The sequence below is a fragment of the Halictus rubicundus genome, unplaced genomic scaffold, assembly GCF_050948215.1.
Source record: "Halictus rubicundus isolate RS-2024b unplaced genomic scaffold, iyHalRubi1_principal scaffold0333, whole genome shotgun sequence".
Classification (NCBI taxonomy): domain Eukaryota; kingdom Metazoa; phylum Arthropoda; class Insecta; order Hymenoptera; family Halictidae; genus Halictus; species Halictus rubicundus.
This window is the reverse complement of record NW_027488874.1, coordinates 50,106-76,428: the sequence shown is the minus strand read 5'-3', so window position 1 is coordinate 76,428 and position 26,323 is coordinate 50,106. Positions and strand designations below refer to the sequence as shown.

Genomic DNA, 26,323 nt, shown 5'->3' with positions numbered 1-26,323 from the left:
GATATTATAGGATAGAGGATATGATAGGATAGCGGATAGGATATAATGGAGCATAGGATAGGAATGAGGATAGGATAGCGTTGAGGATAGGATAGGATAGAGGATAGGATAGGATAGAGGATAGGATAGGATAGAGGATAGGATAGAGGATTGGATAGGATAGAGGATATGATAGGATAGCGGATAGGATATAATGGAGTATAGGATAGGAATGAGGATAGGATAGGTTTCAGGATAGGATAGGATAGAGGATAGGATAAGACAGAGGATAGGTTAGGATAGAGGATAGGATAGGTTAGGATAGAGGATAGAATAGGATAGAGGATAGGATAGGATAGAGGATAGGAGAGGATAGAGGATAGGATAGGATAGAGGATAGGATAGGATAGAGGATAGGATAGGATAGAGGATAGGATAGAGGATAGGATAGAGGATATGATAGGATAGCGGATAGGATATAATGGAGTATAGGATAGGAATGAGGATAGGATAGGTTTCAGGATAGGATAGGATAGAGGATAGGATAAGACAGAGGATAGGTTAGGATAGAGGATAGGATAGGATAGAGGATAGGATAGGGGATTGGATAGGATAGAGGACAGGAGACGATAGAAGATAGGATAGGGGATTGGATAGGATAGAGGAAAGGAGACGATAGAGATTGGATAGGATAGGATAGAGGATAGGATAGGATAGAGGATAGGATAGGATAGAGGATAGGATATGATAGAGGATAGGATAGGATCGAATAGAGGATAGGATAGGATAGAGGATAGGATAGGATAGAGGATAGTATAGAGGATTGGTTAGTATAAAGGATAGGAGAGGATAGAGGATAGGTTAGGATAGAGGATAAGATAGGATAGAGGATAGGATAGAATAGAGGATAGGATAGAGGATTGGTTAGTATAAAGGATAGGAGAGGATAGAGGATAGGATAGGATTGAGGATAGGATAGGATAGAGGATAGGATAGGATAGAGGATAGGATAGGATAGAGGATAGGATAGGATAGAGGATAGGATAGGGGATTGGATAGGATAGAGGAAAGGAGACGATAGAGATTGGATAGGATAGAGGATAGGATAGGATAGGATAGAGGATAGGATAGGATAGAGGATAGGATAGGATAGATGATAGGATATGATAGAGGATAGGATAGGATAGAGGATAGGATAGAATAGAGGATAGGATAGGATAGAGGATAGGATAGAGGATAGGATAGAGGATATGATAGGATAGCGGATAGGATATAATGGAGTATAGGATAGGAATGAGGATAGGATAGGTTTCAGGATAGGATAGGATAGAGGATAGGATAAGACAGAGGATAGGTTAGGATAGAGGATAGGATAGGATAGGATAGAGGATAGGATAGGATAGAGGATTGGAGAGGATAGAGGATAGGTTAGGATAGAGGATAGGATAGGATAGGATAGAGGATAGGATAGGATAGAGGATAGGATAGGATAGAGGATAGGATAGGATACAGGATAGGATAGGATAGAGGATAGGTTAGGATAGAGGATAGAATAGTATAGAGGATAGGATAGGATAGAGGATAGGATAGGATAGAGGATGGGATAGGATAGAGGACAGGATAGGGGATTGGATAGGATATAGGACAGGAGACGATAGAAGATAAGATAGGGAATTGGATAGGATAGAGGAAAGGAGACGATAGAGATTGGATAGGATAGATGATATAATAGGAAAGAGGATAGGATATGATAGAGGATACGACATTAAAGAGGATAGGACAGGATAGAGGATAGCATAGGGTAGAGGATAGGATAGGATAGAGGATAGGATAGAGGATAGGATAGAGGATAGGATAGGATAGAGGATAGGATAGACGATAGGATAGGATAGAGGATATGATAGAGGATAGGATAGAGGATTGGATAGGATAGAGGATATTATAGGATAGAGGATATGATACGATAGCGGATAGGATATAATGGAGTATAGGATAGTAATGAGGATAGGATAGCGTTGAGGATAGGATAGGATAGAGGATAGGATAGCGTTGAGGATAGGATAGGATAGAGGATAGGATAGGATAGAGGATAGGTTAGGATAGAGGATAGGATAGGATAGAGAATAGGATAGGATAGAGGATAGGATAGGATAGAGGATAGGATAGGATAGAGGATAGGATAGAGGATAGGATAGAGGATAGGATAGGATAGAGGATAGGATAGAGGATAGGATAGAGGATTGGATAGGATAGAGGATAGGATAGAGGATTGGATAGGATAGACAATTTTATAGGTTAGAGGATATGATAGGATAGCGGATAGGATATAATGGATTATAGGATAGGAATGAGGATAGGATAGCGTTGAGGATAGGATATGATAGAGGATAGGATAGGACAGAGGATAGGTTAGGATAGAGAATAGGATAGGATAGAGGATAGGATAGGATAGAGGATAGGATAGGATAGAGGATAGGATAGGATAGAGGATAGGATAGGATAGGGGATAGGATAGGATAGGATTGAGGGTAGGATAGGACAGAGGATAGGATAGGATAGAGGATACGATAGGGGATTGGATAGGATAGAGGACAGGAGACGATAGAAGATAAGATAGGGGATTGGATAGGATAGAGGAAAGGAGACGATAGAGATTGGATAGGATAGAGGATATTATAGGATAGAGGATATGATAGGATAGCGGATAGGATATAATGGAGCATAGGATAGGAATGAGGATAGGATAGCGTTGAGGATAGGATAGGATAGAGGATAGGATAGGATAGAGGATAGGTTAGGATAGAGGATAGGATAGGATAGAGGATAGGATAGGAAAGAGGATAGGATAGGATAGAGGATAGGTTAGGATAGAGGATAGGATAGGATAGAGGATAGGATAGGATAGAGGATAGGATAGGGGATTGGATAGGGTAGAGGACAGGAGACGATAGAAGATAAGATAGGGGATTGGATAGGATAGAGGATAGGATAGGATAGAGGATAGGATAGGGGATTGGATAGGATAGAGGATACGAGTCGATGGAGGATAGGATAGGATAGAGGATAGGATAGGATAGAGGATTGGATAGTATAAAGGATAGGTGAGGATAGAGAATAGGATAGCATTGAGGATAGGATAGGATAGTGGATAGGATAGGATAGAGCAGACGATAGAGGATAGGATAGGATAGAGGATAGGGTAGGGGATTGGATAGGATAGAGGATAGGATAGGGTAGATGATATTATAGGCAAGAGTATAGGATATGATAGAGGATACGATATTATAGAGGATAGGATAGGATAGAGAATAGGATAGGATAGAGGATAGGATAGGATAGAGGATAGGATAGGATAGAGGATAGGATAGGATAGAGGATAGGATAGGATAGGATAGAGGATGGGATAGGATAGAGTATAGAATAGGATAGAGCATAGGATAGGATAGGATTGAGGGTAGGATAGGATAGAGGATAGGATAGGATATCGGATAGGATAGGGGATTGGATAGGATAGAGGACAGGAGACGATAGAAGATAGGATAGGGGATTGGATAGGATAGAGGAAAGGAGACGATAGAGATTGGATAGGATAGATGATATTATAGGAAAGAGGATAGGATATGATAGAGGATACGATATTATAGAGGATAGGACATGATAGAGGATAGGATAGGATAGAGGATAGGATAGGGGATTGGATAGGATAGAGGATAGGAGACGATGGAGGATAGCATAGGATAGAGGATAGGATAGGATAGAGGATTTGATAGTATAAAGGATAGGTGAGGATAGAGAATAGGATAGCATTAAGGATAGGATAGGATAGTGGATAGGATAGGATAGAGCAGACGATAGAGGATAGGATAGGATAGAGGATAGGGTAGGGGATTGGATAGGATAGAGGATAGGATAGGGTAGATGATATTATAGGCAAGAGGATAGGATATGATAGAGGATACGATATTATAGAGGATAGGATAGGATAGAGAATAGGATACGATAGAGGATAGGTTAGGATAGAGTATAGGATAGGATAGAGGATAGGATAGGATAGGATAGAGGATAGGATAGGATAGAGGATAGGATGGGATAGAGGATAGGATAGGATAGAGGATAGGATAGGATAGAGGATAGGATAGGATAGGATAGAGGATAGGATAGGATGGAGGAAAGGATAGGGTAGAGGATAGGATAGGATAGAGGATAGGATAGGATAGAGGATAGGATAAGACAGAGGATAGGTTAGGATAGAGGATAGGATAGGTTAGGATAGAGGATAGAATAGGATAGAGGATAGGATAGGATAGAGGATAGGATAGGATAGAGGATGGGATAGGATAGAGTATAGAATAGGAAAGAGGATAGGATATGATAGAGGATACGACATTAAAGAGGATAGGACAGGATAGATGATAGGATAGGATAGAGGATAGGATAGGATATAGGATAGGATAGAGGATAGGATAGGATAGAGGATAGGATAGAGGATAGGATAGGATAGAGGATATGATAGAGGATAGGATAGAGGATTGGATAGGATAGAGGATATTATAGGATAGAGGATATGATACGATAGCGGATAGGATATAATGGAGTATAGGATAGTAATGAGGATAGGATAGCGTTGAGGATAGGATAGGATAGAGGATAGGATAGCGTTTAGGATAGGATAGGATAGAGGATAGGATAGGATAGAGGATAGGTTATTATAGAGGATAGGATACGATAGAGGATAGGATAGGATAGAGGATAGGATAGGATAGAGGATAGGATAGGATAGAGGATAGGATAGGATAGAGGATAGGATAGGATAGAGTATAGAATAGGATAGAGCATAGGATAGGATAGGATTGAGGGCAGTATAGGATAGAGGATAGGATAGGATAGAGGATAGGATAGGGGATTGGATAGGATAGAGGACAGGAGACGATAGATGATAAGATAGGGGATTGGATAGGATAGAGGATAGGATAGGATAGAGGATAGGATAGGGGATTGGATAGGATAGAGGATAGGAGACGATGGAGGATAGCATAGGATAGAGGATAGGATAGGATAGAGGATTTGATAGTATAAAGGATAGGTGAGGATAGAGAATAGGATAGCATTGAGGATAGGATAGGATAGTGGATAGGATAGGATAGAGCAGACGATAGAGGATAGGATAGGATAGAGGATAGGGTAGGGGATTGGATAGGATAGAGGATAGGATAGGGTAGATGATATTATAGGCAAGAGGATAGGATATGATAGAGGATACGATATTATAGAGGATAGGATAGGATAGAGAATAGGATACGATAGAGGATAGGTTAGGATAGAGTATAGGATAGGATAGAGGATAGGATAGGTTTCAGGATAGGATAGGATAGAGGATAGGATAAGACAGAGGATAGGATAGGATAGAGGATAGGATAGGATAGAGGATGGGATAGGATAGAGTATAGAATAGGATAGAGCATAGGATAGGATAGGATTGAGGGTAGGATAGGATAGAGGATAGGATAGGATAGAGGGCAGGATAGGGGATTGGATAGGACATAGGACAGGAGACGATAGAAGATAAGATAGGGGATTGGATAGGATAGAGGAAAGGAGACGATAGAGATTGGATAGGATAGATGATATAATAGGAAAGAGGATAGGATATGATAGAGGATACGACATTAAAGAGGATAGGACAGGATAGAGGATAGGATAGGATAGAGGATAGGATAGGATATAGGATAGGATAGCGGATAGGATAGGATAGAGGATAGGATAGAGGATAGGATAGAGGATAGGATAGGATAGAGGATATGATAGAGGATAGGATAGAGGATTGGATAGGATAGAGGATATTATAGGATAGAGGATATGATACGATAGCGGATAGGATATAATGGAGTATAGGATAGTAATGAGGATAGGATAGCGTTGAGGATAGGATAGGATAGAGGATAGGATAACGTTGAGGATAGGATAGGATAGAGGATAGGATAGGATAGAGGATAGGTTAGGATAGAGGATAGGATAGGATAGAGGATAGGATAGGATAGCGGATAGGATATAATGGAGTATAGGATAGGAATGTGGATAGGATAGCGTTGAGGATAGGATAGGATAGGATAGGATAGATGATAGGAGATGATAGAGGATAGGTTAGGATAGAGGATAAGATAGGATAGAGGATAGGATAGGATAGAGGATAGGATAGAGGATTGGTTAGTATAAAGGATAGGAGAGGATAGAGGATAGGATAGGATTGAGGATAGGATAGGATAGAGGATAGGATAGGATAGAGGATAGGATAGGATAGAGGACAGGATAGGGGATTGGATAGGATATAGGACAGGAGACGATAGAAGATAAGATAGGGGATTGGATAGGATAGAGGAAAGGAGACGATAGAGATTGGATAGGATAGATGATATAATAGGAAAGAGGATAGGATATGATAGAGGATACGACATTAAAGAGGATAGGACAGGATAGAGGATAGGATAGGATAGAGGATAGGATAGGATATAGGATAGGATAGAGGATAGGATAGGATAGAGGATAGGATAGAGGATAGGACAGGATAGAGGATATGATAGAGGATAGGATAGAGGATTGGATAGGATAGAGGATATTATAGGATAGAGGATATGATACGATAGCGGATAGGATATAATGGAGTATAGGATAGTAATGAGGATAGGATAGCGTTGAGGATAGGATAGGATAGAGGATAGGATAGCGTTTAGGATAGGATAGGATAGAGGATAGGATAATATAGAGGATAGGATAGGATAGAGGATAGGATAGGATAGAGGATGGGATAGGATAGAGTATAGAATAGGATACAGCATATCATAGGATAGGGTTGAGGGTAGGATAGGATAGAGGATTGGATAGGATAGAGGATAGGATAGGATAGAGGATACGATAGGGATTGGATAGGATAGAGGATATTATAGGATAGAGGATATGATAGGATAGCGGATAGGATATAATGGAGTATAGGATAGGAATGAGGATAGGATAGCGTTGAGGATAGGATAGGATGGAGGATAGGATAGGATAGAGGATAGGTTAGGATAGAGGATAGGATAGGATAGAGGATAGGATAGGAAAGAGGATAGGATAGGATAGAGGATAGGTTAGGATAGAGGATAGGATAGGGGATTGGATAGGATAGAGGACAGGGGACGATAGATGATAAGATAGGGGATTGGATAGGTTAGGATAGAGGATAGGATAGGACAGAGGATAGGATAGGATAGAGGATAGGATAGGATAGAGTATAGAATAGGATAAAGCATAGGATAGGATAGGATTGAGGGCAGTATAGGATAGAGGATAGGATAGGATAGAGGATAGGATAGGGGATTGGATAGGATAGAGGACAGGAGACGATAGATGATAAGATAGGGGATTGGATAGGATAGAGGATAGGATAGGATAGAGGATAGGATAGGGGATTGGATAGGATAGAGGATAGGAGACGATGGAGGATAGCATAGGATAGAGGATAGGATAGGATAGAGGATTTGATAGTATAAAGGATAGGTGAGGATAGAGAATAGGATAGCATTGAGGATAGGATAGGATAGTGGATAGGATAGGATAGAGCAGACGATAGAGGATAGGATAGGATAGAGGATAGGGTAGGGGATTGGATAGGATAGAGGATAGGATAGGGTAGATGATATTATAGGCAAGAGGATAGGATATGATAGAGGATACGATATTATAGAGGATAGGATAGGATAGAGAATAGGATACGATAGAGGATAGGTTAGGATAGAGTATAGAATAGGATAGAAGATAGGATAGGATAGAGGATAGGATAGGTTTCAGGATAGGATAGGATAGAGGATAGGATAAGACAGAGGATAGGTTAGGATAGAGGATAGGATAGGATAGGATAGAGGATAGGATAGGATACAGGATAGGAGAGGATAGAGGATAGGATAGGATAGAGGATAGGATAGGATACAGGATAGGATAGGATAGAGGATAGGATAGGATAGAGGATAGGATAGGATAGAGGATAGGATAGGATAGAGGATAGGATAGGATAGAGGATAGGATAGGATAGAGGATAGGATAGAGGATTGGTTAGTATAAAGGATAGGAGAGGATAGAGGATAGGATAGAGGATTGGTTAGTATAAAGGATAGGAGAGGATAGAGGATAGGATAGGATTGAGGATAGGATAGGATAGAGGATAGGATAGGATTGAGGATAGGATAGGATAGAGAATAGGATCGGATAGAGGATACGATATTATAGAGGATAGGACAGGATAGAGGTTATTATAGGATAGAGGATAGGATAGGATACAGGATAGGATAGGATAGAGGATAGGAGACGATAGAGATTGGATAGGATAGAGGATATTATAGGATAGAGGATATGATAGGATAGCGGATAGGATATAATGGAGTATAGGATAGGAATGAGGATGGGATAGCGTTGAGGATAGGATAGGATAGAGGAAAGGAGACGATAGAGATTGGATAGGATAGATGATATAATAGGAAAGAGGATAGGATATGATAGAGGATACGACATTAAAGAGGATAGGACAGGATAGAGGATAGGATAGGATAGAGGATAGGATAGGATATAGGATAGGATAGCGGATAGGATAGGATAGAGGATAGGATAGAGGATAGGATAGGATAGAGGATATGATAGAGGATAGGATAGAGGATTGGATAGGATAGAGGATATTATAGGATAGAGGATATGATACGATAGCGGATAGGATATAATGGAGTATAGGATAGTAATGAGGATAGGATAGCGTTGAGGATAGGATAGGATAGAGGATAGGATAACGTTGAGGATAGGATAGGATAGAGGATAGGATAGGATAGAGGATAGGTTAGGATAGAGGATAGGATAGGATAGAGGATAGGATAGGATAGCGGATAGGATATAATGGAGTATAGGATAGGAATGTGGATAGGATAGCGTTGAGGATAGGATAGGATAGGATAGGATAGATGATAGGAGATGATAGAGGATAGGTTAGGATAGAGGATAAGATAGGATAGAGGATAGGATAGGATAGAGGATAGGATAGAGGATTGGTTAGTATAAAGGATAGGAGAGGATAGAGGATAGGATAGGATTGAGGATAGGATAGGATAGAGGATAGGATAGGATAGAGGATAGGATAGGATAGAGGATAGGATAGGATAGGGGATAGGATAGGGGATTGGATAGGATAGAGGACAGGAGACGATAGAAGATAGGATAGGGGATTGGATAGGATAGAGGAAAGGAGACGATAGAGATTGGATAGGATAGATGATATTATAGGAAAGAGGATAGGATATGATAGAGGATACGATATTATAGAGGATAGGACAGGATAGAGGACAGGATAGGATAGAGGATAGGATAGGATACAGGATAGGATAGGATAGAGGATAGGATAGGATAGAGGATAGGTTAGGATAGAGCATAGGATAGGATAGGATTGAGGGTAGGATAGGATAGAGGATAGGATAGGATAGAGGATACGATAGGGGATTGGATAGGATAGAGGACAGGAGACGATAGAAGATAAGATAGGGGATTGGATAGGATAGAGGAAAGGAGACGATAGAGATTGGATAGGATAGAGGATATTATAGGATAGAGGATATGATAGGATAGCGGATAGGATAGGATAGAGGATAGGATAGGATAGAGGATAGGATAGGGGATTGGATAGGATAGAGGACAGGAGACGATAGAAGATAAGATAGGGGATTGGATAGGATAGAGGATAGGATAGGATAGAGGATAGGATAGGGGATTGGATAGGATAGAGGATAGGAGACGATGGAGGATAGGATAGGATAGAGGATAGGATAGGGGATTGGATAGGATAGAGGATAGGAGACGATGGAGGATAGGATAGGATAGAGGATAGGATAGGATAGAGGATTGTGTAGCGGCCAGCCTGGAACATCTGGTTATGGCATGGGTACTGCTTTGCGCTCTTGGAACGTGACTTTGGGGGTTTTTAGAAATTAGGTACGGAGTGGCCTTGTCACCGTTTTAGCTAATGTCCCATTCCTGTCCGTTCCCAGGGCGTAGCACTTGTATATAGCTTTCTAGGCCCATGCCATAAATCTGCCAGGGGTCCCATCCTGCCCTTCTCTAGTTTCGCACTTGACGATTGCCAGACGCCCTGGGTCTTTCCCAGGCTCTGGCAACTCTTCACCCGTGGTGAGTGGTTGATGGCCCTTGGTTCATCAGGATGGCCTTGGGGCCATCAGGATGTTCCTCGGTCCCATCTTCCACTTTCCAACCGTCCAACCCCAATTGGTCCTCGTCTTGGCCAATCCGGGATATCTATCGGCATCCAGGGAAGGGAGGAAAATCCCGAAGTAGAGGGAGGATCTACCCTTACGTGGGTTCTTGGCTCGATCCTCCCAATCAATTGGCTTCCAAGCACGCTAGAGAAAACGACTTTTTCTAGCTGCTCTCCTGTACTCTATTCATTTTTGTATTCGGTTACGGCTCAAATCAATCTTGTAAATACAGTCCACTGCTTTAGCTTTGTTACATTTGGTCTCCTTTCTTACAAGAGGAAACTCCCATCCTAGTCGACACATCGCGTGTAAATCCACATCGAAAGCTCGAACATCCTTCGGGATAACCACGAGCAATCAACATTTGGTCCTTCGAGCCGGATACTCGAATAAGTTCGTGCTTCACGGAAGACAAGGAGTCTTGCTGCTGCCATTTCGTGTCCGACTGGACAATCCTCATTGGGCTGCAGCATTTTGGGACTACCAGGAGACTACGGGACTGTAGCTGCCGTCATCAAGCCTGCAGTTTCCAGGAAGGCGTTTGCGTGCCCAAGACGTACTTGGAACACGGCCGCTCTCTGGAACTAGCTGACTGCCAGGAACCGACGAGCATCCCGTGAGACGATCCTGCTGAAGTTGTTTGTTAGCGCTGATCCACTCCTGTCATTCTCCGTAAGTTTTTCCTTGGTTTTAACTTGAGTTCGCAATAGTGTACAAGTATGGAAGCTCAATTCAAAGGTTTAATTTCCGAACGCGGGGCCGCTAAGGCTAAGCTGACAATTTTTAGAAAGTTCGTAGAGTCAGCCGATGTCAACGCGGACATAGTATCTTTCGAGAAGCGCGTTCGAACAAATGAGGGTCTATACGACAAATTTGATAGAATTCAAACGCAAATTGAAGCATCCGTCGTAGGAACTCCTGCATTGGAAACGCATCTTGCTGAGCGTGAGCAATTTGAAAACACGTATTTTAACACTCTTTCTCACGCCGAAAGGCGATTGATTGCTGCTCGCGGTGAATCTGCAAGTAATAGTGCATCAACTAGCAATCGTACTCCTACGCCTTCAGATTCGTACCCCGCGATTCGTTTGCCCGTAATAAAGATTCCCACCTTCGATGGCAATTATAGTCAGTGGATTCGATTTCGGGACACCTTCACATCACTAGTTCACGACTGCGACAAATTGAACGACATAGATCGATTCAACTATTTAGTTTCTTCGTTGTCCGGTCCGGCTGCGCGAATACTAGAGTCATTTGGTGTGTCAGCCACAAATTACAAGTTAGCTTGGTCGCGTTTAAGGCAGAGGTACGACGACCCTAAATTTCTAGTAGCCCATCATGTCAATTCACTCCTAGACCTCGAGCCATTATCTAGAAAGAGCAGCGGAAAGGCTCTCAGTGAATTTGTGGATAGCGCGGTAAACAATGTTCGCGCATTAGAGTCTTTGCTAAATCCAGCAGAAATTTGGGATGCACTCATTAGCACGTACTTAGCAAGAAAGTTGGATACCGCTTCGCTAGATGATTGGGAGAAACGCACTATGGAGTCAAAGGTCCTCCCATCTTTCAACGATTTCGCTGCATTCTTAGAAACGCGGTCGCAATACTTAGAGCGCAGGGACAGTAGCAAGCCATCCGTTGCTATTGCCGTTAGTGATCGCACTCCCTTCCCAAGGAACCGTGAAATTAGTAAGAAACCATTCGTAGCAACATCGCACGTCGCTAGCAAATCTAGCAAATGTGGGCTATGCGACGGCGAGCATGCGTTGCAAAATTGTACTAAGCTATTAGCCATGTCCCATGTGGAAAGACATGCTGCCGTAAAAAGGGCACGGGTGTGTTTCAATTGTCTCGGTATGGGGCACAGCGTTAAGAGTTGCACGCGCGGCAACTGTAGAAAATGTGGTAAGAAACACCACACATTGTTGCATCGAGAGGAGGCCATTTCTGTTCCTGAGCATCAAACAGAAGAATCTCCCTCCTCATCTCATGTAGGGCACGCATGCCACACTAGCTCGGCAAATCTTGAAGCCGAATATGTAGTCCTTTCTACCGCGGTGGTTTACGTCACGGATAGTAAGGGTAGAAAGCACAAATGCCGCGCGCTATTAGATTCGGGTTCTCAAATAAACTCAATCAGTCAGAATTTGGCACAAAAACTAGACCTTCCACATCGTACAATAAATACATCTATTAGCGGGTTTAACAGTTCAAAGACCAGAATCAGGTCATCAATAGAGTTAAAAATGTCGTCCATCCGCGGTAATTTCTCGTCCAGCCTGTCATGCTTAGTGGTCCAGGACATTACCGAAAACATGCCGAATGTGCCATTGCACAGATTCAACGTTCCCGTTCCTCCTGGGACTTATCCCGCGGATCCCGAGTTTTATTCATCGGGTAGAATAGATTTGTTAATTGGTGCAGGTATCTTTTGGAATCTGCTGTGCGTAGGCCAAGTCAAAATCGGGCTTGGCAACCTAGCTTGGCAAAAAACTCGTTTGGGATGGATTCTGGGAGGCCAGCTTTCCTGGTCAAGCCCAAAGGACAAGTGTCGTTCAGGTCGCACTTGTAATCTGATTAGCAACACCGAATTGCATAATTCCATGACTCGCTTCTGGGAAGTAGACGAGGCTTGCGATAGAAAGCCGGTAGTTTTAGAGACGGATATTTGTGAGCAGCACTTCGTAAGAAATACCACGCGAGATGATCACGGTCGGTTTATCGTGGCAATCCCATTCAATAATCGACTACTAGAATTAGGAGAATCTCGTGCTCAGGCCGAAAGGCGTTTACTTAACTTAGAGCGGAAATTCCGCAAAAATCCGGACCTTCGCACAGAATATTCAAATTTCATTCGTGAATATTTAGAATTAGGCCACATGAATAGAATAGATGAAGTTTCCGCTGCCACAATTTCCAATTGCTTCTATCTGCCTCACCATGCGGTCTTCAAGGACTCTAGTACGACCACTAAGCTACGCGTAGTTTTCGACGGCTCGGCGAAATCGACAACAGGGATTTCGCGCAATGATGCGGAGTTAGTCGGTCCGATAGTACAGGACGAGCTTTTTAGCATCCTATTGCGTTTTAGGAAATTCAAAATAGTTCTATCCGCCGACATCGCCAAGATGTACAGGCAAGTTCTAGTTAGAAAAGAGGACCGTAGGTACCAATTGATTCTTTGGCGGTTCAGGGAAGAGGATAACATAGATACCTATTCTCTTAACACGGTAACTTACGGTACGGCCTCCGCCTCATACCTGGCAACCCGCGCTCTACATCAAGTAGGCATAGACTGCGCGCGCTCATCTCCCCATGCTAGCGACGTAATATTACATGATTTTTATGTCGACGATTTGCTCACTGGTTGTGACACGGTAGATGAAGCCATCGCATTGCGTGAATCGCCCGAAAGGATCCTAGCCAAGGCCGGTTTTTCCTTGCGAAAATGGGCAAGCAACGATCCTAAATCAATTGGACACGTTAGCGGCGTGACACAGAACTTAGAATTTAGAATCTTGGACAAAGAGCCGAAAACACTCGGGTTATTGTGGTCTGTGTCCTCCGACCAATTATCTTATAGTGCGCAAATTAGAAAACATACTAGAATCACAAAGCGTAACATCTTGGCTGAAATAGCGCAAATATTCGACCCCTTGGGCCTCATCGGCCCTGTTATAGTTAAATCAAAGCTTTTCATGCAAGAACTTTGGCAGATGAAGGTTGGTTGGGATGAAACCCTCTCCCAAGATCTTCATCTGCGATGGTTGAATTTCAGAACTGAACTAGATGAACTTTCGTCGGTCAAAATTCCTCGACTCGCTCTGTTTTCGAACTTGGATATAGAAATCCACGGTTTTTCAGACGCGTCGGAAAAGGCTTATGGGGCCGCAGTCTATGTCCGTTCGCGTAGAAGCGACGGCACTTGGGTCGCGCGGCTATTATGTGCGAAGTCTCGGGTCGCGCCATTGAAGAGCGTAAGCATTCCCAGATTAGAATTGTGCGGTGCGTTGCTAATGGCCCAATTAATAGAAAAGGTTAGGCGATCCCTTCGCATTGTCTCTATGCGTGAATATTGTTGGACTGACAGCCAAATAGTACTTGCTTGGCTTGCCGAAAGACCGTGCCGATGGAAGGTATTTGTTGCCAATCGCGCTGCCGAAATTCACAAACTCACTGCATCTTCGACCTGGAAGCATGTACGTACCGCGGATAATCCTGCTGACATTTTGTCTCGCGGCTCTAGCGCACCCTTGCTTATAGGGCATGATTTGTGGTGGTATGGTCCAAGCTGGCTATCGCTGGACGCCAAGGATTGGCCCATACCGGACGCTAGTATAGTTGACGTGCCTGACGCTCGCCCCATGTCTATAGTTCAGTTGAGCGTCACCACAAATCGTAGCCCACTCATAGTAAAATTATTAGAGAGATTTTCTTCGTACGACAAGCTAATTCGTGTCATAGCATACCTATTTAGATTTCCAACAAACTGTAGAAATGCACACGGCTCTTCAACGGGTCATCGTGGCTCTCCATCCGTTTCGGAGTTGACTTCGGCCGAACGGGTCTTGATTCGAGCTGCCCATGCCCATTACTTTGACAGTGATTATCGCAGCCTGGCGCAACAAAGGGAAATAAACAAAAACAGTCCCCTAGTATCTTTGCACTCCTATCTTGATGAGCACGGGCTCATTAGGGTGGGCGGCAGATTGGAAAATGCTCCTGTTCCGTACGAACAGAAACACCCCATAGTTATACCGAAGTCGGGTCCACTGGCGGAATTAATCGTCCGCAGGGAACATTTTCGTCTATTGCACGCCGGAGGTCAACAAACCTTAGCCTCTCTTCATTCAAGATATTGGATCATCTCAGGTAGGCGGATTGTTCGAAAGGTACTGCGTCGCTGCGTCACCTGTTTTAGGACAGGTCCCGTCAGCGCGCAGCCCCTGATGGGCAATCTACCTGCCGACCGGGTTACACCTGCTAGGCCTTTCCATACCTGCGGAGTCGATTATGCCGGTCCTTTGCTAGTGGTTGACCGCGGACGCTCGCGTACGGCTCGGAAGGCGTACATCTGTATTTTTGTTTGTATGGCCACAAAGGCCATTCACCTGGAACTCGCAGTTGACCTTACTACGGATGCTTTTATTAGCTGTCTTCGCAGATTTATTGCTCGCCGGGGTAAATGTAAGGTAATTCACTCCGATAACGGGACAAATTTTGTTGGGGCTAGGAATGAACTTAGAGAGTTGGGTGCATTAATAGGCTCCGAGGCACACAATTGCACAACATCTGCGTTATTGGCAAAGGAGCAGATAGAGTGGCGTCTTATACCACCTCGTGCTCCTCACTTCGGTGGCTTATGGGAGCGCGGCGTCCGCTCGGTCAAGACGCACCTAAAACGAATAGTGGGTGAGCAGCGGCTCACGTTTGATGAACTGTACACGTTGCTTACTCAGGTTGAAGCTTGTCTAAATTCCCGCCCAATACATCCATTATCCGCTGATCCTTCCGATCTGAATCCCTTGACTCCCGGGCACTTCCTTATTGGTGATGCGTTGACCGCACTTCCTCAGGTCGACCTCACAGCTGTTCGCCAGAACAGGCTTTGTCGGTTTCAGCTAGTACAACAAATGCTGCAACATTTTTGGAAGCGCTGGTGCCGGGAGTATTTGAACGGGCTGCAGCAGCGACATAAATGGAAGGTCGACTCTCCTGTCGAGCCTAGGACTGGAGCCATGGTCCTCATCCAGGAGGACAACCTGCCTCCAATGAAATGGATGTTGGGACGCATCTTGGAGCTTCATCCAGGCCAGGACGGGAAGACACGTGTTGTTTCCCTCCGGACGGCGTCTGGCACTTTGAAGAGGCCCGTCACCAAAATTTGTTTTTTGCCGATCGCGGAAAATGATTCTGAGTCCCTTTTGTAATATTTGATTCAGTTGATCACTGTATATACTTCGTTCATTGTATTAGTTGACATCTTATATCCCGCTTTTCGTTTCCTTAGTATCTTGCGTGTATATATGATTTAGTTTAAATGTTACTCAATGTATATATTTCGTTCTTTGTATTAGTCGACATTTTTTATGTTCCGCTTGTCATTTCCTTTGTTAGTATTTTGCTTTGCGTTGCTCTTAGCTCTTAGTTCTTAGTTCTTAGTTCTTAGCTCTTAGTTCCTTGGTTATTCTATCATGCTTTCTTGCTTTGGTTTTGTTGTTAGTTATTAGCTGTTCATTGTTACCTTTGTAGTCACTTTTGTACGGTTCTATCCTCCCTCCCTATTAGTTGCCCATTTCGATTGAACTCCGTGAGTTCAAGGTGGGCGGTATGTAGCGGCCAGCCTGGAACATCTGGTTATGGCATGGGTACTGCTTTGCGCTCTTGGAACGTGACTTTGCGGGTTTTTAGAAATTAGGTACGGAGTGGCCTTGTCACCGTTTTAGCTAATGTCCCATTCCTGTCCGTTCCCAGGGCGTAGCACTTGTATATAGCTTTCTAGGCCCATGCCATAAATCTGCCAGGGGTCCCACCCTGCCCTTCTCTAGTTTCGCACTTGACGATTGCCAGACGCCCTGGGTCTTTCCCAGGCTCTGGCAACTCTTCACCCGTGGTGAGTGGTTGATGGCCCTTGGTTCATCAGGATGGCCTTGGGGCCATCAGGATGTTCCTCGGTCCCATCTTCCACTTTCCAACCGTCCAACCCCAATTGGTCCTCGTCTTGGCCAATCCGGGATATCTATCGGCATCCAGGGAAGGGAGGAAAATCCCGAAGTAGAGGGAGGATCTACCCTTACGTGGGTTCTTGGCTTGATCCTCCCAATCAATTGGCTTCCAAGCACGCTAGAGAAAACGACTTTTTCTAGCTGCTCTCCTGTACTCTATTCATTTTTGTATTCGGTTACGGCTCAAATCAATCTTGTAAATACAGTCCACTGCTTTAGCTTTGTTACATTTGGTCTCCTTTCTTACAAGAGGAAACTCCCATCCTAGTCGACACATCGCGTGTAAATCCACATCGAAAGCTCGAACATCCTTCGGGATAACCACGAGCAATCAACAGATTGGATAGTATAAAGGATAGGTGAGGATAGAGAATAGGATAGCATTGAGGATAGGATAGGATAGTGGATAGGATAGGATAGAGCAGACGATAGAGGATAGGATAGGATAGAGGATAGGGTAGGGGATTGGATAGGATAGAGGATAGGATAGGATAGAGGATAGGATAGGATAGAGGATGGGATAGGATAGAGTATAGAATAGGATAGAGCATAGGATAGGATAGGGTTGAGGGTAGGATAGGATAGAGGATAGGATAGGATAGAGGATACGATAGGGGATTGGATAGGATAGAGGACAGGAGACGATAGAATATAAGATAGGGGATTGGATAGGATAGAGGAAAGGAGACGATAGAGATTGGATAGGATAGAGGATATTATAGGATAGAGGATATGATAGGATAGCGGATAGGATAAAATGGAGTATAGGATAGGAATGAGGATAGGATAGCGTTGAGGATAGGATAGGATAGAGGATAGGATAGTGGATTGCATAGGATAGAGGATAGGATAGGGTAGATGATATTATAGGCAAGAGTATAGGATATGATAGAGGATACGATATAATAGAGGATAGGACAGGATAGAGGATAGGATAGGATAGAGGATAGGATAGGATACAGGATAGGATAGGATAGAGGATAGGATAGGATAGAGGATAGGTTAGGATAGAGGATAGGATAGAGGATTGGATAGGATAGAGGATTTTATAGGATAGAGGATATGATAGGATAGCGGATAGGATATAATGGAGTATAGGATAGGAATGAGGATAGGATAGCGTTGAGGATAGGATAGGATAGGATAGGATAGATGATAGGAGATGATAGAGGATAGGTTAGGATAGAGGATAAGATAGGATAGAGGATAGGATAGGATAGAGGATAGGATAGAGGATTGGTTAGTATAAAGGATAGGAGAGGATAGAGGATAGGATAGGATTGAGGATAGGATAGGATAGAGGATAGGATAGGATAGAGGATAGGATAGGATAGAGGATAGGATAGGATAGAGGATAGGATAGGATAGAGGATACGATAGGATAGAGGATAGGATAGGATAGAGGATAGGATAGGGGATTGGATAGGATAGAGGAAAGGAGACGATAGAGATTGGATAGGATAGATGATATTATAGGAAAGAGGATAGGATATGATAGAGGATACGACATTAAAGAGGATAGGACAGGATAGAGGATAGGATAGGATAGAGGATACGACATTAAAGAGGATAGGACAGGATAGAGGATAGGATAGGATAGAGGATAGGATAGGATAGAGGATAGGATAGAGGATAGGATAGGATAGAGGATAGGATAGAGGATAGGATAGGATAGAGGATATGATAGAGGATAGGATAGAGGATTGGATAGGATAGAGGATATTATAGGATAGAGGATAGGTTAGGATAGAGGATAGGATAGGATAGAGGATAGGATAGGATAGAGGATAGGATAGAGGATAGGATAGGATAGAGGATAGGGTAGGGGATTGGATAGGATAGAGGATAGGATAGGGTAGATGATATTATAGGCAAGAGTATAGGATATGATAGAGGATACGATATTATAGAGGATAGGACAGGATAGAGGATAGGATAGGATAGAGTATAGGATAGGATACAGGATAGGATAGGATAGAGGATAGGATAGGATAGAGGATAGGTTAGGATAGAGGATAGGATAGGATAGAGGATAGGATAGGATAGAGGATAGGATAGGATAGAGTATTGAATAGGATAGAGCATAGGATAGGATAGAATTGAGGGTAGGATAGGATAGAGGATAGGATAGGGGATTGGATAGGATAGAGGACAGGAGACGATAGAAGATAAGATAGGGGATTGGATAGGATAGAGGATAGGATAGGATAGAGGATAGGATAGGGGATTGGATAGGATAGAGGATAGGAGACGATGGAGGATAGGATAGGATAGAGGATAGGATAGGATAGAGGATTGGATAGTATAAAGGATAGGTGAGGATAGAGAATAGGATAGGATAGGATAGTGGATAGGATAGGATAGAGCAGACGATAGAGGATAGGGTAGGGGATTGGATAGGATAGAGGATAGGATAGGGTAGATGATATTATAGGCAAGAGTATAGGATATGATAGAGGATACGATATTATAGAGGATAGGACAGGATAGAGGATAGGATAGGATAGACGATAGGATAGGATACAGGATAGGATAGGATAGAGGATAGGATAGGATAGAGGATAGGTTAGGATAGAGGATAGGATAGGATAGAGGATAGGATAGGATAGAGGATAGGATAGGATAGAGTATTGAATAGGATAGAGCATAGGATAGGATAGGATTGAGGGTAGGATAGGATAGAGGATAGGATAGGATAGAGGATAGGATAGGGGATTGGATAGGATAGAGGACAGGAGACGATAGAAGATAAGATAGGGGATTGGATAGGATAGAGGATAGGATAGGATAGAGGATAGGATAGGGGATTGGATAGGATAGAGGATAGGAGACGATGGAGGATAGGATAGGATAGAGGATAGGATAGGATAGAGGATTGGATAGTATAAAGGATAGGTGAGGATAGAGAATAGGATAGGATAGGATAGTGGATAGGATAGGATAGAGCAGACGATAGAGGATAGGATAGGATAGAGGATAGGGTAGGGGATTGGATAGGATAGAGGATAGGATAGGGTAGATGATATTATAGGCAAGAGTATAGGATATGATAGAGGATACGATATTATAGAGGATAGGACAGGATAGAGGATAGGATAGGATAGAGGATAGGATAGGATACAGGATAGGATAGGATAGAGGATAGGATAGGATAGAGGATAGGTTAGGATAGAGGATAGGATAGGATAGAGGATAGGATAGGATAGAGGATAGGATAGGATAGAGTATTGAATAGGATAGAGCATAGGATAGGATAGAATTGAGGGTAGGATAGGATAGAGGATAGGATAGGGGATTGGATAGGATAGAGGACAGGAGACGATAGAAGATAAGATAGGGGATTGGATAGGATAGAGGATAGGATAGGATAGAGGATAGGATAGGGGATTGGATAGGATAGAGGATAGGAGACGATGGAGGATAGGATAGGATAGAGGATAGGATAGGATAGAGGATTGGATAGTATAAAGGATAGGTGAGGATAGAGAATAGGATAGGATAGGATAGTGGATAGGATAGGATAGAGCAGACGATAGAGGATAGGATAGGATAGAGGATAGGGTAGGGGATTGGATAGGATAGAGGATAGGATAGGGTAGATGATATTATAGGCAAGAGTATAGGATATGATAGAGGATACGATATTATAGAGGATAGGACAGGATAGAGGATAGGATAGGATAGACGATAGGATAGGATACAGGATAGGATAGGATAGAGGATAGGATAGGATAGAGGATAGGTTAGGATAGAGGATAGGATAGGATAGAGGATAGGATAGGATAGAGGATAGGATAGGATAGAGTATTGAATAGGATAGAGCATAGGATAGGATAGGATTGAGGGTAGGATAGGATAGAGGATAGGATAGGATAGAGGATAGGATAGGGGATTGGATAGGATAGAGGACAGGAGACGATAGAAGATAAGATAGGGCATTGGATAGGATAGAGGATAGGATAGGATAGAGGATAGGATAGGGGATTGGATAGGATAGAGGATAGGAGACGATGGAGGATAGGATAGGATAGAGGATAGGATAGGATAGAGGATTGGATAGTATAAAGGATAGGTGAGGATAGAGAATAGGATAGGATAGGATATTGGATAGGATAGGATAGAGCAGACGATAGAGGATAGGATAGGATAGAGGATAGGGTAGGGGATTGGATAGGATAGAGGATAGGATAGGGTAGATGATATTATAGGCAAGAGTATAGGATATGATAGAGGATACGATATTATAGAGGATAGGACAGGATAGAGGATAGGATAGGATAGAGGATAGGATAGGATACAGGATAGGATAGGATAGAGGATAGGACAGGATAGAGGATAGGATAGGATAGAGTATAGGATAGGATACAGGATAGGATAGGATAGAGGATAGGATAGGATAGAGGATAGGTTAGGATAGAGGATAGGATAGGATAGAGGATAGGATAGGATAGAGGATAGGATAGAGGATAGGATAGGATAGAGTATTGAATAGGATAGAGCATAGGATAGGATAGGATAGAGGATAGGATAGGATAGAGGATAGGATAGGATAGAGGATAGGATAGGATAGAGTATTGAATAGGATAGAACATAGGATAGGATAGGATTGAGGGTAGGATAGGATAGAGGATAGGATAGGATAGAGTATTGAATAGGATAGAGCATAGGATAGGATAGGATAGAGTATAGAATAGGATAGAGCATAGGATAGGATAGGATTGAGGGTAGGATAGGATAGAGGATAGGATAGGATAGAGGATAGGATAGGGGATTGGATAGGATAGAGGATAGGATAGGATAGAGGATAGGATAGGATAGAGGATAACATAGGATAGAATATAGGATAGGATATAGGATAGGATAGGATAGAGGATAGGATTGGATAGAGGATAGGATAGAGGATAGGATAGAGGATAGGATAGAGGATAGGATAGGATAGAGGATAGGATAGGATAGAGGATAGCATAGGATTGAGGATAGGATAGGATAGAGGATAGAATAGGATAGAGGATGGGATAGGATAGAGGATAGGATAGGATAGAGGATAGGATAGGATAGAGGATAGGATACGATAAAGGATAGGATAGGATAGAGGATAGGATAGGATAGAGGATAGGATTGGATAGAGGATGGGATAGAGGATAGGATAGAGGATAGGATAGGATAGAGGATTGGATAGTATAAAGGATATTAGAGGATAGAGGATAGGAGACGATGGAGGATAGGATAGGATAGAGGATTGGATAGGATAGAGGATAGAATCGGATAGAGGATTGGATAGGGGATTGGATAGGATAGGATAGAACAGACGATAGAGAATAGGATAGACGAGACGATAGAGGATAGTATATGATAGAGCAGACGATAGAGGATATGATAGGATAGAGGATATAAAAGGATAGAGGATAGGATAGGATAGGATAGGATAGAGGATAGGATAGGATAGAGGATAGGATAGAGGATAGGATGGGGAATTGGATAGGGTATAGGATAGGATACGATATAGGATAGGGTAGGATTGAGGATAGGATAGGATAGAGGGTAGAATAGAGGATAGGATAGAGGATTGGATAGGGTAGGGGATATTATAGGATAGAGGATAGGATAGGGGATTGGATAGGATATAGGATAGGATAGGGGATTGGATAGGATAGAGGATAGGATAGGATAGAGTATAGGATAGGATAGAGGATAGGATAGGATAGAGTATAGAATAGGAAAGAGCATAGGATAGGATAGGATTGAGGATAGGATAGGATAGAGGATAGGACAGGATAGGGGATTGGATAGGATACAGGACAGGAGACGATAGAAGATAGGATAGGGGATTGGATAGGATAGAGGGCAGGTGACGATAGAGGATAAGATAGGGGATTTGCTAGGATAGAGGACAGGGGACGATAGAGATTGGATAGGATAGATGATATTATAGGATAGAGGATAGGATAGGGGATTGGATAGGATAGAGGATAGGAGACGATGGAGGATAGGATAGGATGTAGGATTGGATAGGATAGAGGATAGGATAGGATAGAGGATAGGGTAGGGGATTGGATAGGATAGAGGATAGGAGACGATGGAGGATAGGATAGGATAGAGGATAGGATAGAGGATTGGTTAGTATAAAGGATAGGAGAGGATAGAGGATAGGATATCTGATTGGATAGGTTAGAGGATTGGAGACGATGGAGGATAGGATAGGATAGAGGATATGATAGGATAGAGGATTGGATAGTGTAAAGGATATTAGAGGATAGAGGATAGGAGACGATGGAGGATAGGATAGGATAGAGGATTGGATAGGATAGAGGATAGGATAGGATAGAGGATAGGATAGAGGATTGGTTAGTATAAAGGATAGGAGAGGATAGAGGATAGGATAGGATAGAGGATAGGATAGGATAGAGGATAGGATAGGATAGAGGATAGGATAAGATAGAGGATAGGATAGGATAGAGGATAGAATAGGATAGAGGATAGGATAGGATAGAGGATAGGATATGATAGAGGATAGGATAGGATAGAGGATAGGATAGGATAGAGGATAGGATAGGATAGAGGATAGGATTGGATAGAGGATAGGATAGGATAGAGAATAGGATAGGATAGAGGATAGGATAGAGTATAGGATAGAGGATAGGATAGGATAGAAGATAGGATAGGATAGAGGATAGGATAGGATAGAGGATAGGATTGGATAGAGGATAGGATAGAGGATAGGATAGAGGATAGGATAGGATAGAGGATAGGATTGGATAGAGGATAGGATAGGATAGAGAATAGGATAGGATAGAGGATAGGATAGAGTATAGGATAGAGGATTGGATAGGATAGAGGATATTATAGGATAGAGGATATGATAGGATAGCGCATAGGATATAATGGAGTATAGGATAGTAATGAGGATAGGATAGGGTTGAGGATAGGATAGAGGATAGGACAGAGGATAGGATAGGATAGAGGATAGGATAGGATAGAGGATAGGAGAAGATGGAGGATAGGATAGGATGTAGGATTGGATAGGATAGAGGATAGGATAGGATAGAGGATAGGGTAGTATAAAGGATAGGAGAGGATAAAACGATAGGATAGAGGATAGGATAGGATTGAGGATAGGATAGGACAGTGGATAGGATAGAATAGAGCAGATGATAGAGGATAGGATAGGATAGAGGATAGGATAGGATAGAGAATAGGATAGGATAGAGGATAGGATAGGATAGAGGATAGGATAGAGGATATTATAGGACAGAGGATAGGATACGATAGAGGATAAAATAGGGGATAGGATAGGATAGAGGATAGGATACGATAGAGGATAGGATAGGATAGAGGATAGGATACGATAGAGGATAGGATAGGATAGAGGATAGGATAGGATAGAGGATAGGATAGGATAGAGGATAAGATAGGATAGAGGATAGGTTAGGATAGAGGATAGGATAGGATAGAGTATAGGATAGGATAGAGGATAGGATAGGATAGAGTATAGAATAGGAAAGAGCATAGGATAGGATAGGATTGAGGATAGGATAGGATAGAGGATAGGATAGAGGATTGGTTAGTATAAAGGATAGGATAGGATAGAGGATAGGATAGGATAGAGGATAGGATAGGATAGATGATAGGATAGGATAGAGGATAGGATAGGATAGAGGATAGGATAGGATAGAGGATAGGAGAAGATGGAGGATAGGATAGGATGTAGGATTGGATAGGATAGAGGATAGGATAGGATAGAGGATAGGGTAGTATAAAGGATAGGAGAGGATAAAACGATAGGATAGTGGATAGAGGATAGGATCGAGGATAGGATAGGATAGATGATAGGATAGGATAGAGGATAGGATAGGATAGAGGATAGGATAGGATAGAGGATAGGAGAAGATGGAGGATAGGATAGGATGTAGGATTGCATAGGATAGAGGATAGCATAGGATAGAGGATAGGGTAGTATAAAGGATAGGAGAGGATAAAACGATAGGATAGCATTGAGGATACGATAGGATAGTGGATAGAGGATAGGATAGAGGATAGGATAGAGTATAGGATAGAGGATAGGATAGGAGGTTGAATAGAATAGAGGACAGGAGACGATAGAGGATAGGATCGGAGAGATCATAGGATAGGATACAGGATAATATAGGATAGAGGATAGGATAGAATAGAGGATAGGATATGGGATTGGATAGGATAGAGGATTGGAGACGATGGAAGATAGGATAGGATAGAGGATATGATAGGATAGAGGATTGGATAGTATAAAGGATATTAGAGGATAGAGGATAGGATAAGATTGAGAATAGGAAAGGATAGAGTATAGGATATGGGATTGGATAGGATAGAGGATTGGAGACGATGGAGGATAAGATAGGATAGGGGATATGATAGGATTGATGATTGGATAGTATAAAGGATATTAGAGGATAGAGGATAGGAGACGATAGAGGATAGCATAGGATAGAGGATTGGATAGGATAGAGGATAGGATAGGATAGAGGATAGGATAGAGGATTGGTTAGTATAAAGGATAGGAGAGGATAGAGGATAGGATAGGATAGAGGATAGGATATGATAGAGGATAGGATAGGATAGAGGATAGGATAAGATAGAGGATAGGATAGGATATAGGATAGGATAGGGGATTGGATAGGATAGAGGATAGGATAGGATAGAGGAAAGGATAGGATAGAGGATAGGATAGGATAGAGGATAGGATAGGATAGAGGATAGGATAGACGATAGGATGGGGCATTGGATAGGGTACAGGATAGGATACGATATAGGATAGGGTAGGATAGAGGAAAGGATAGGATAGAGGATAGAATCGGATAGAGGATAGGATAGGGGATTGGATAGGATAGGATAGAGGATAGGATAGGATAGAACAGACGATAGAGAATAGGATAGACCAGACGATAGAGGATAGTATATAATAGAGCAGACGATAGAGGATATGATAGGATAGAGGATATAAAAGGATAGCGGGTAGGATAGGATGGAGTATAGGATAGGGGATTGGATAGGATAGAGGATATGATAGGATAGAGGATAGGATAGAGGATTGGATAGGATAGGGGATATTATAGGATAGAGGATAGGATAGGATAGAGGATAGGATAGGGGATTGGATAGGATAGAGGATCGGATATGATAGAGGATAGGATAGGATAGAGGATTGGTTAGGGGATTAGATAGGATAGAGGATAGGATAGGATAGAGTATAGGATAGGATACAGGATAGGATAGGGGATTCGATAGGATAGAGGATAGGATAGGATAGAGGATAGGATAGGATAGAGGATAGGATAGGATAGAGGATAGGATAGAGGATAG

General features: G+C 42.6%; 1 protein-coding gene across 1 annotated transcript; it reads left to right on the top strand.

The window, feature by feature from the left end:
- Nucleotides 1-10,978: 10,978 nt before the first annotated feature.
- LOC143364204 (uncharacterized) lies at nt 10,979-16,192 on the top strand. Its single transcript, XM_076804667.1, has 4 exons — nt 10,979-11,204; nt 11,328-15,134; nt 15,427-15,454; nt 15,496-16,192. The coding sequence occupies exons 1-4, from the start codon at nt 10,979-10,981 to the stop codon at nt 16,190-16,192; spliced, it is 4,758 nt and encodes a 1,585-aa protein (XP_076660782.1).
- Nucleotides 16,193-26,323: the final 10,131 nt, after the last annotated feature.

Bases quoted from the DNA above. Each gene is read 5' to 3' on its own strand.
- LOC143364204 (XM_076804667.1), top strand. From the start codon at position 10,979: ATGGAAGCTCAATTCAAAGGTTTAATTTCCGAACGCGGGGCCGCTAAG. The intron at 11,205-11,327 runs GTGAGCAATTTG...CTACGCCTTCAG, and splicing joins GGAAACGCATCTTGCTGAGC to ATTCGTACCCCGCGATTCGT. The intron at 15,135-15,426 runs GTAGGCGGATTG...CTGTCTTCGCAG, and splicing joins AAGATATTGGATCATCTCAG to ATTTATTGCTCGCCGGGGTA.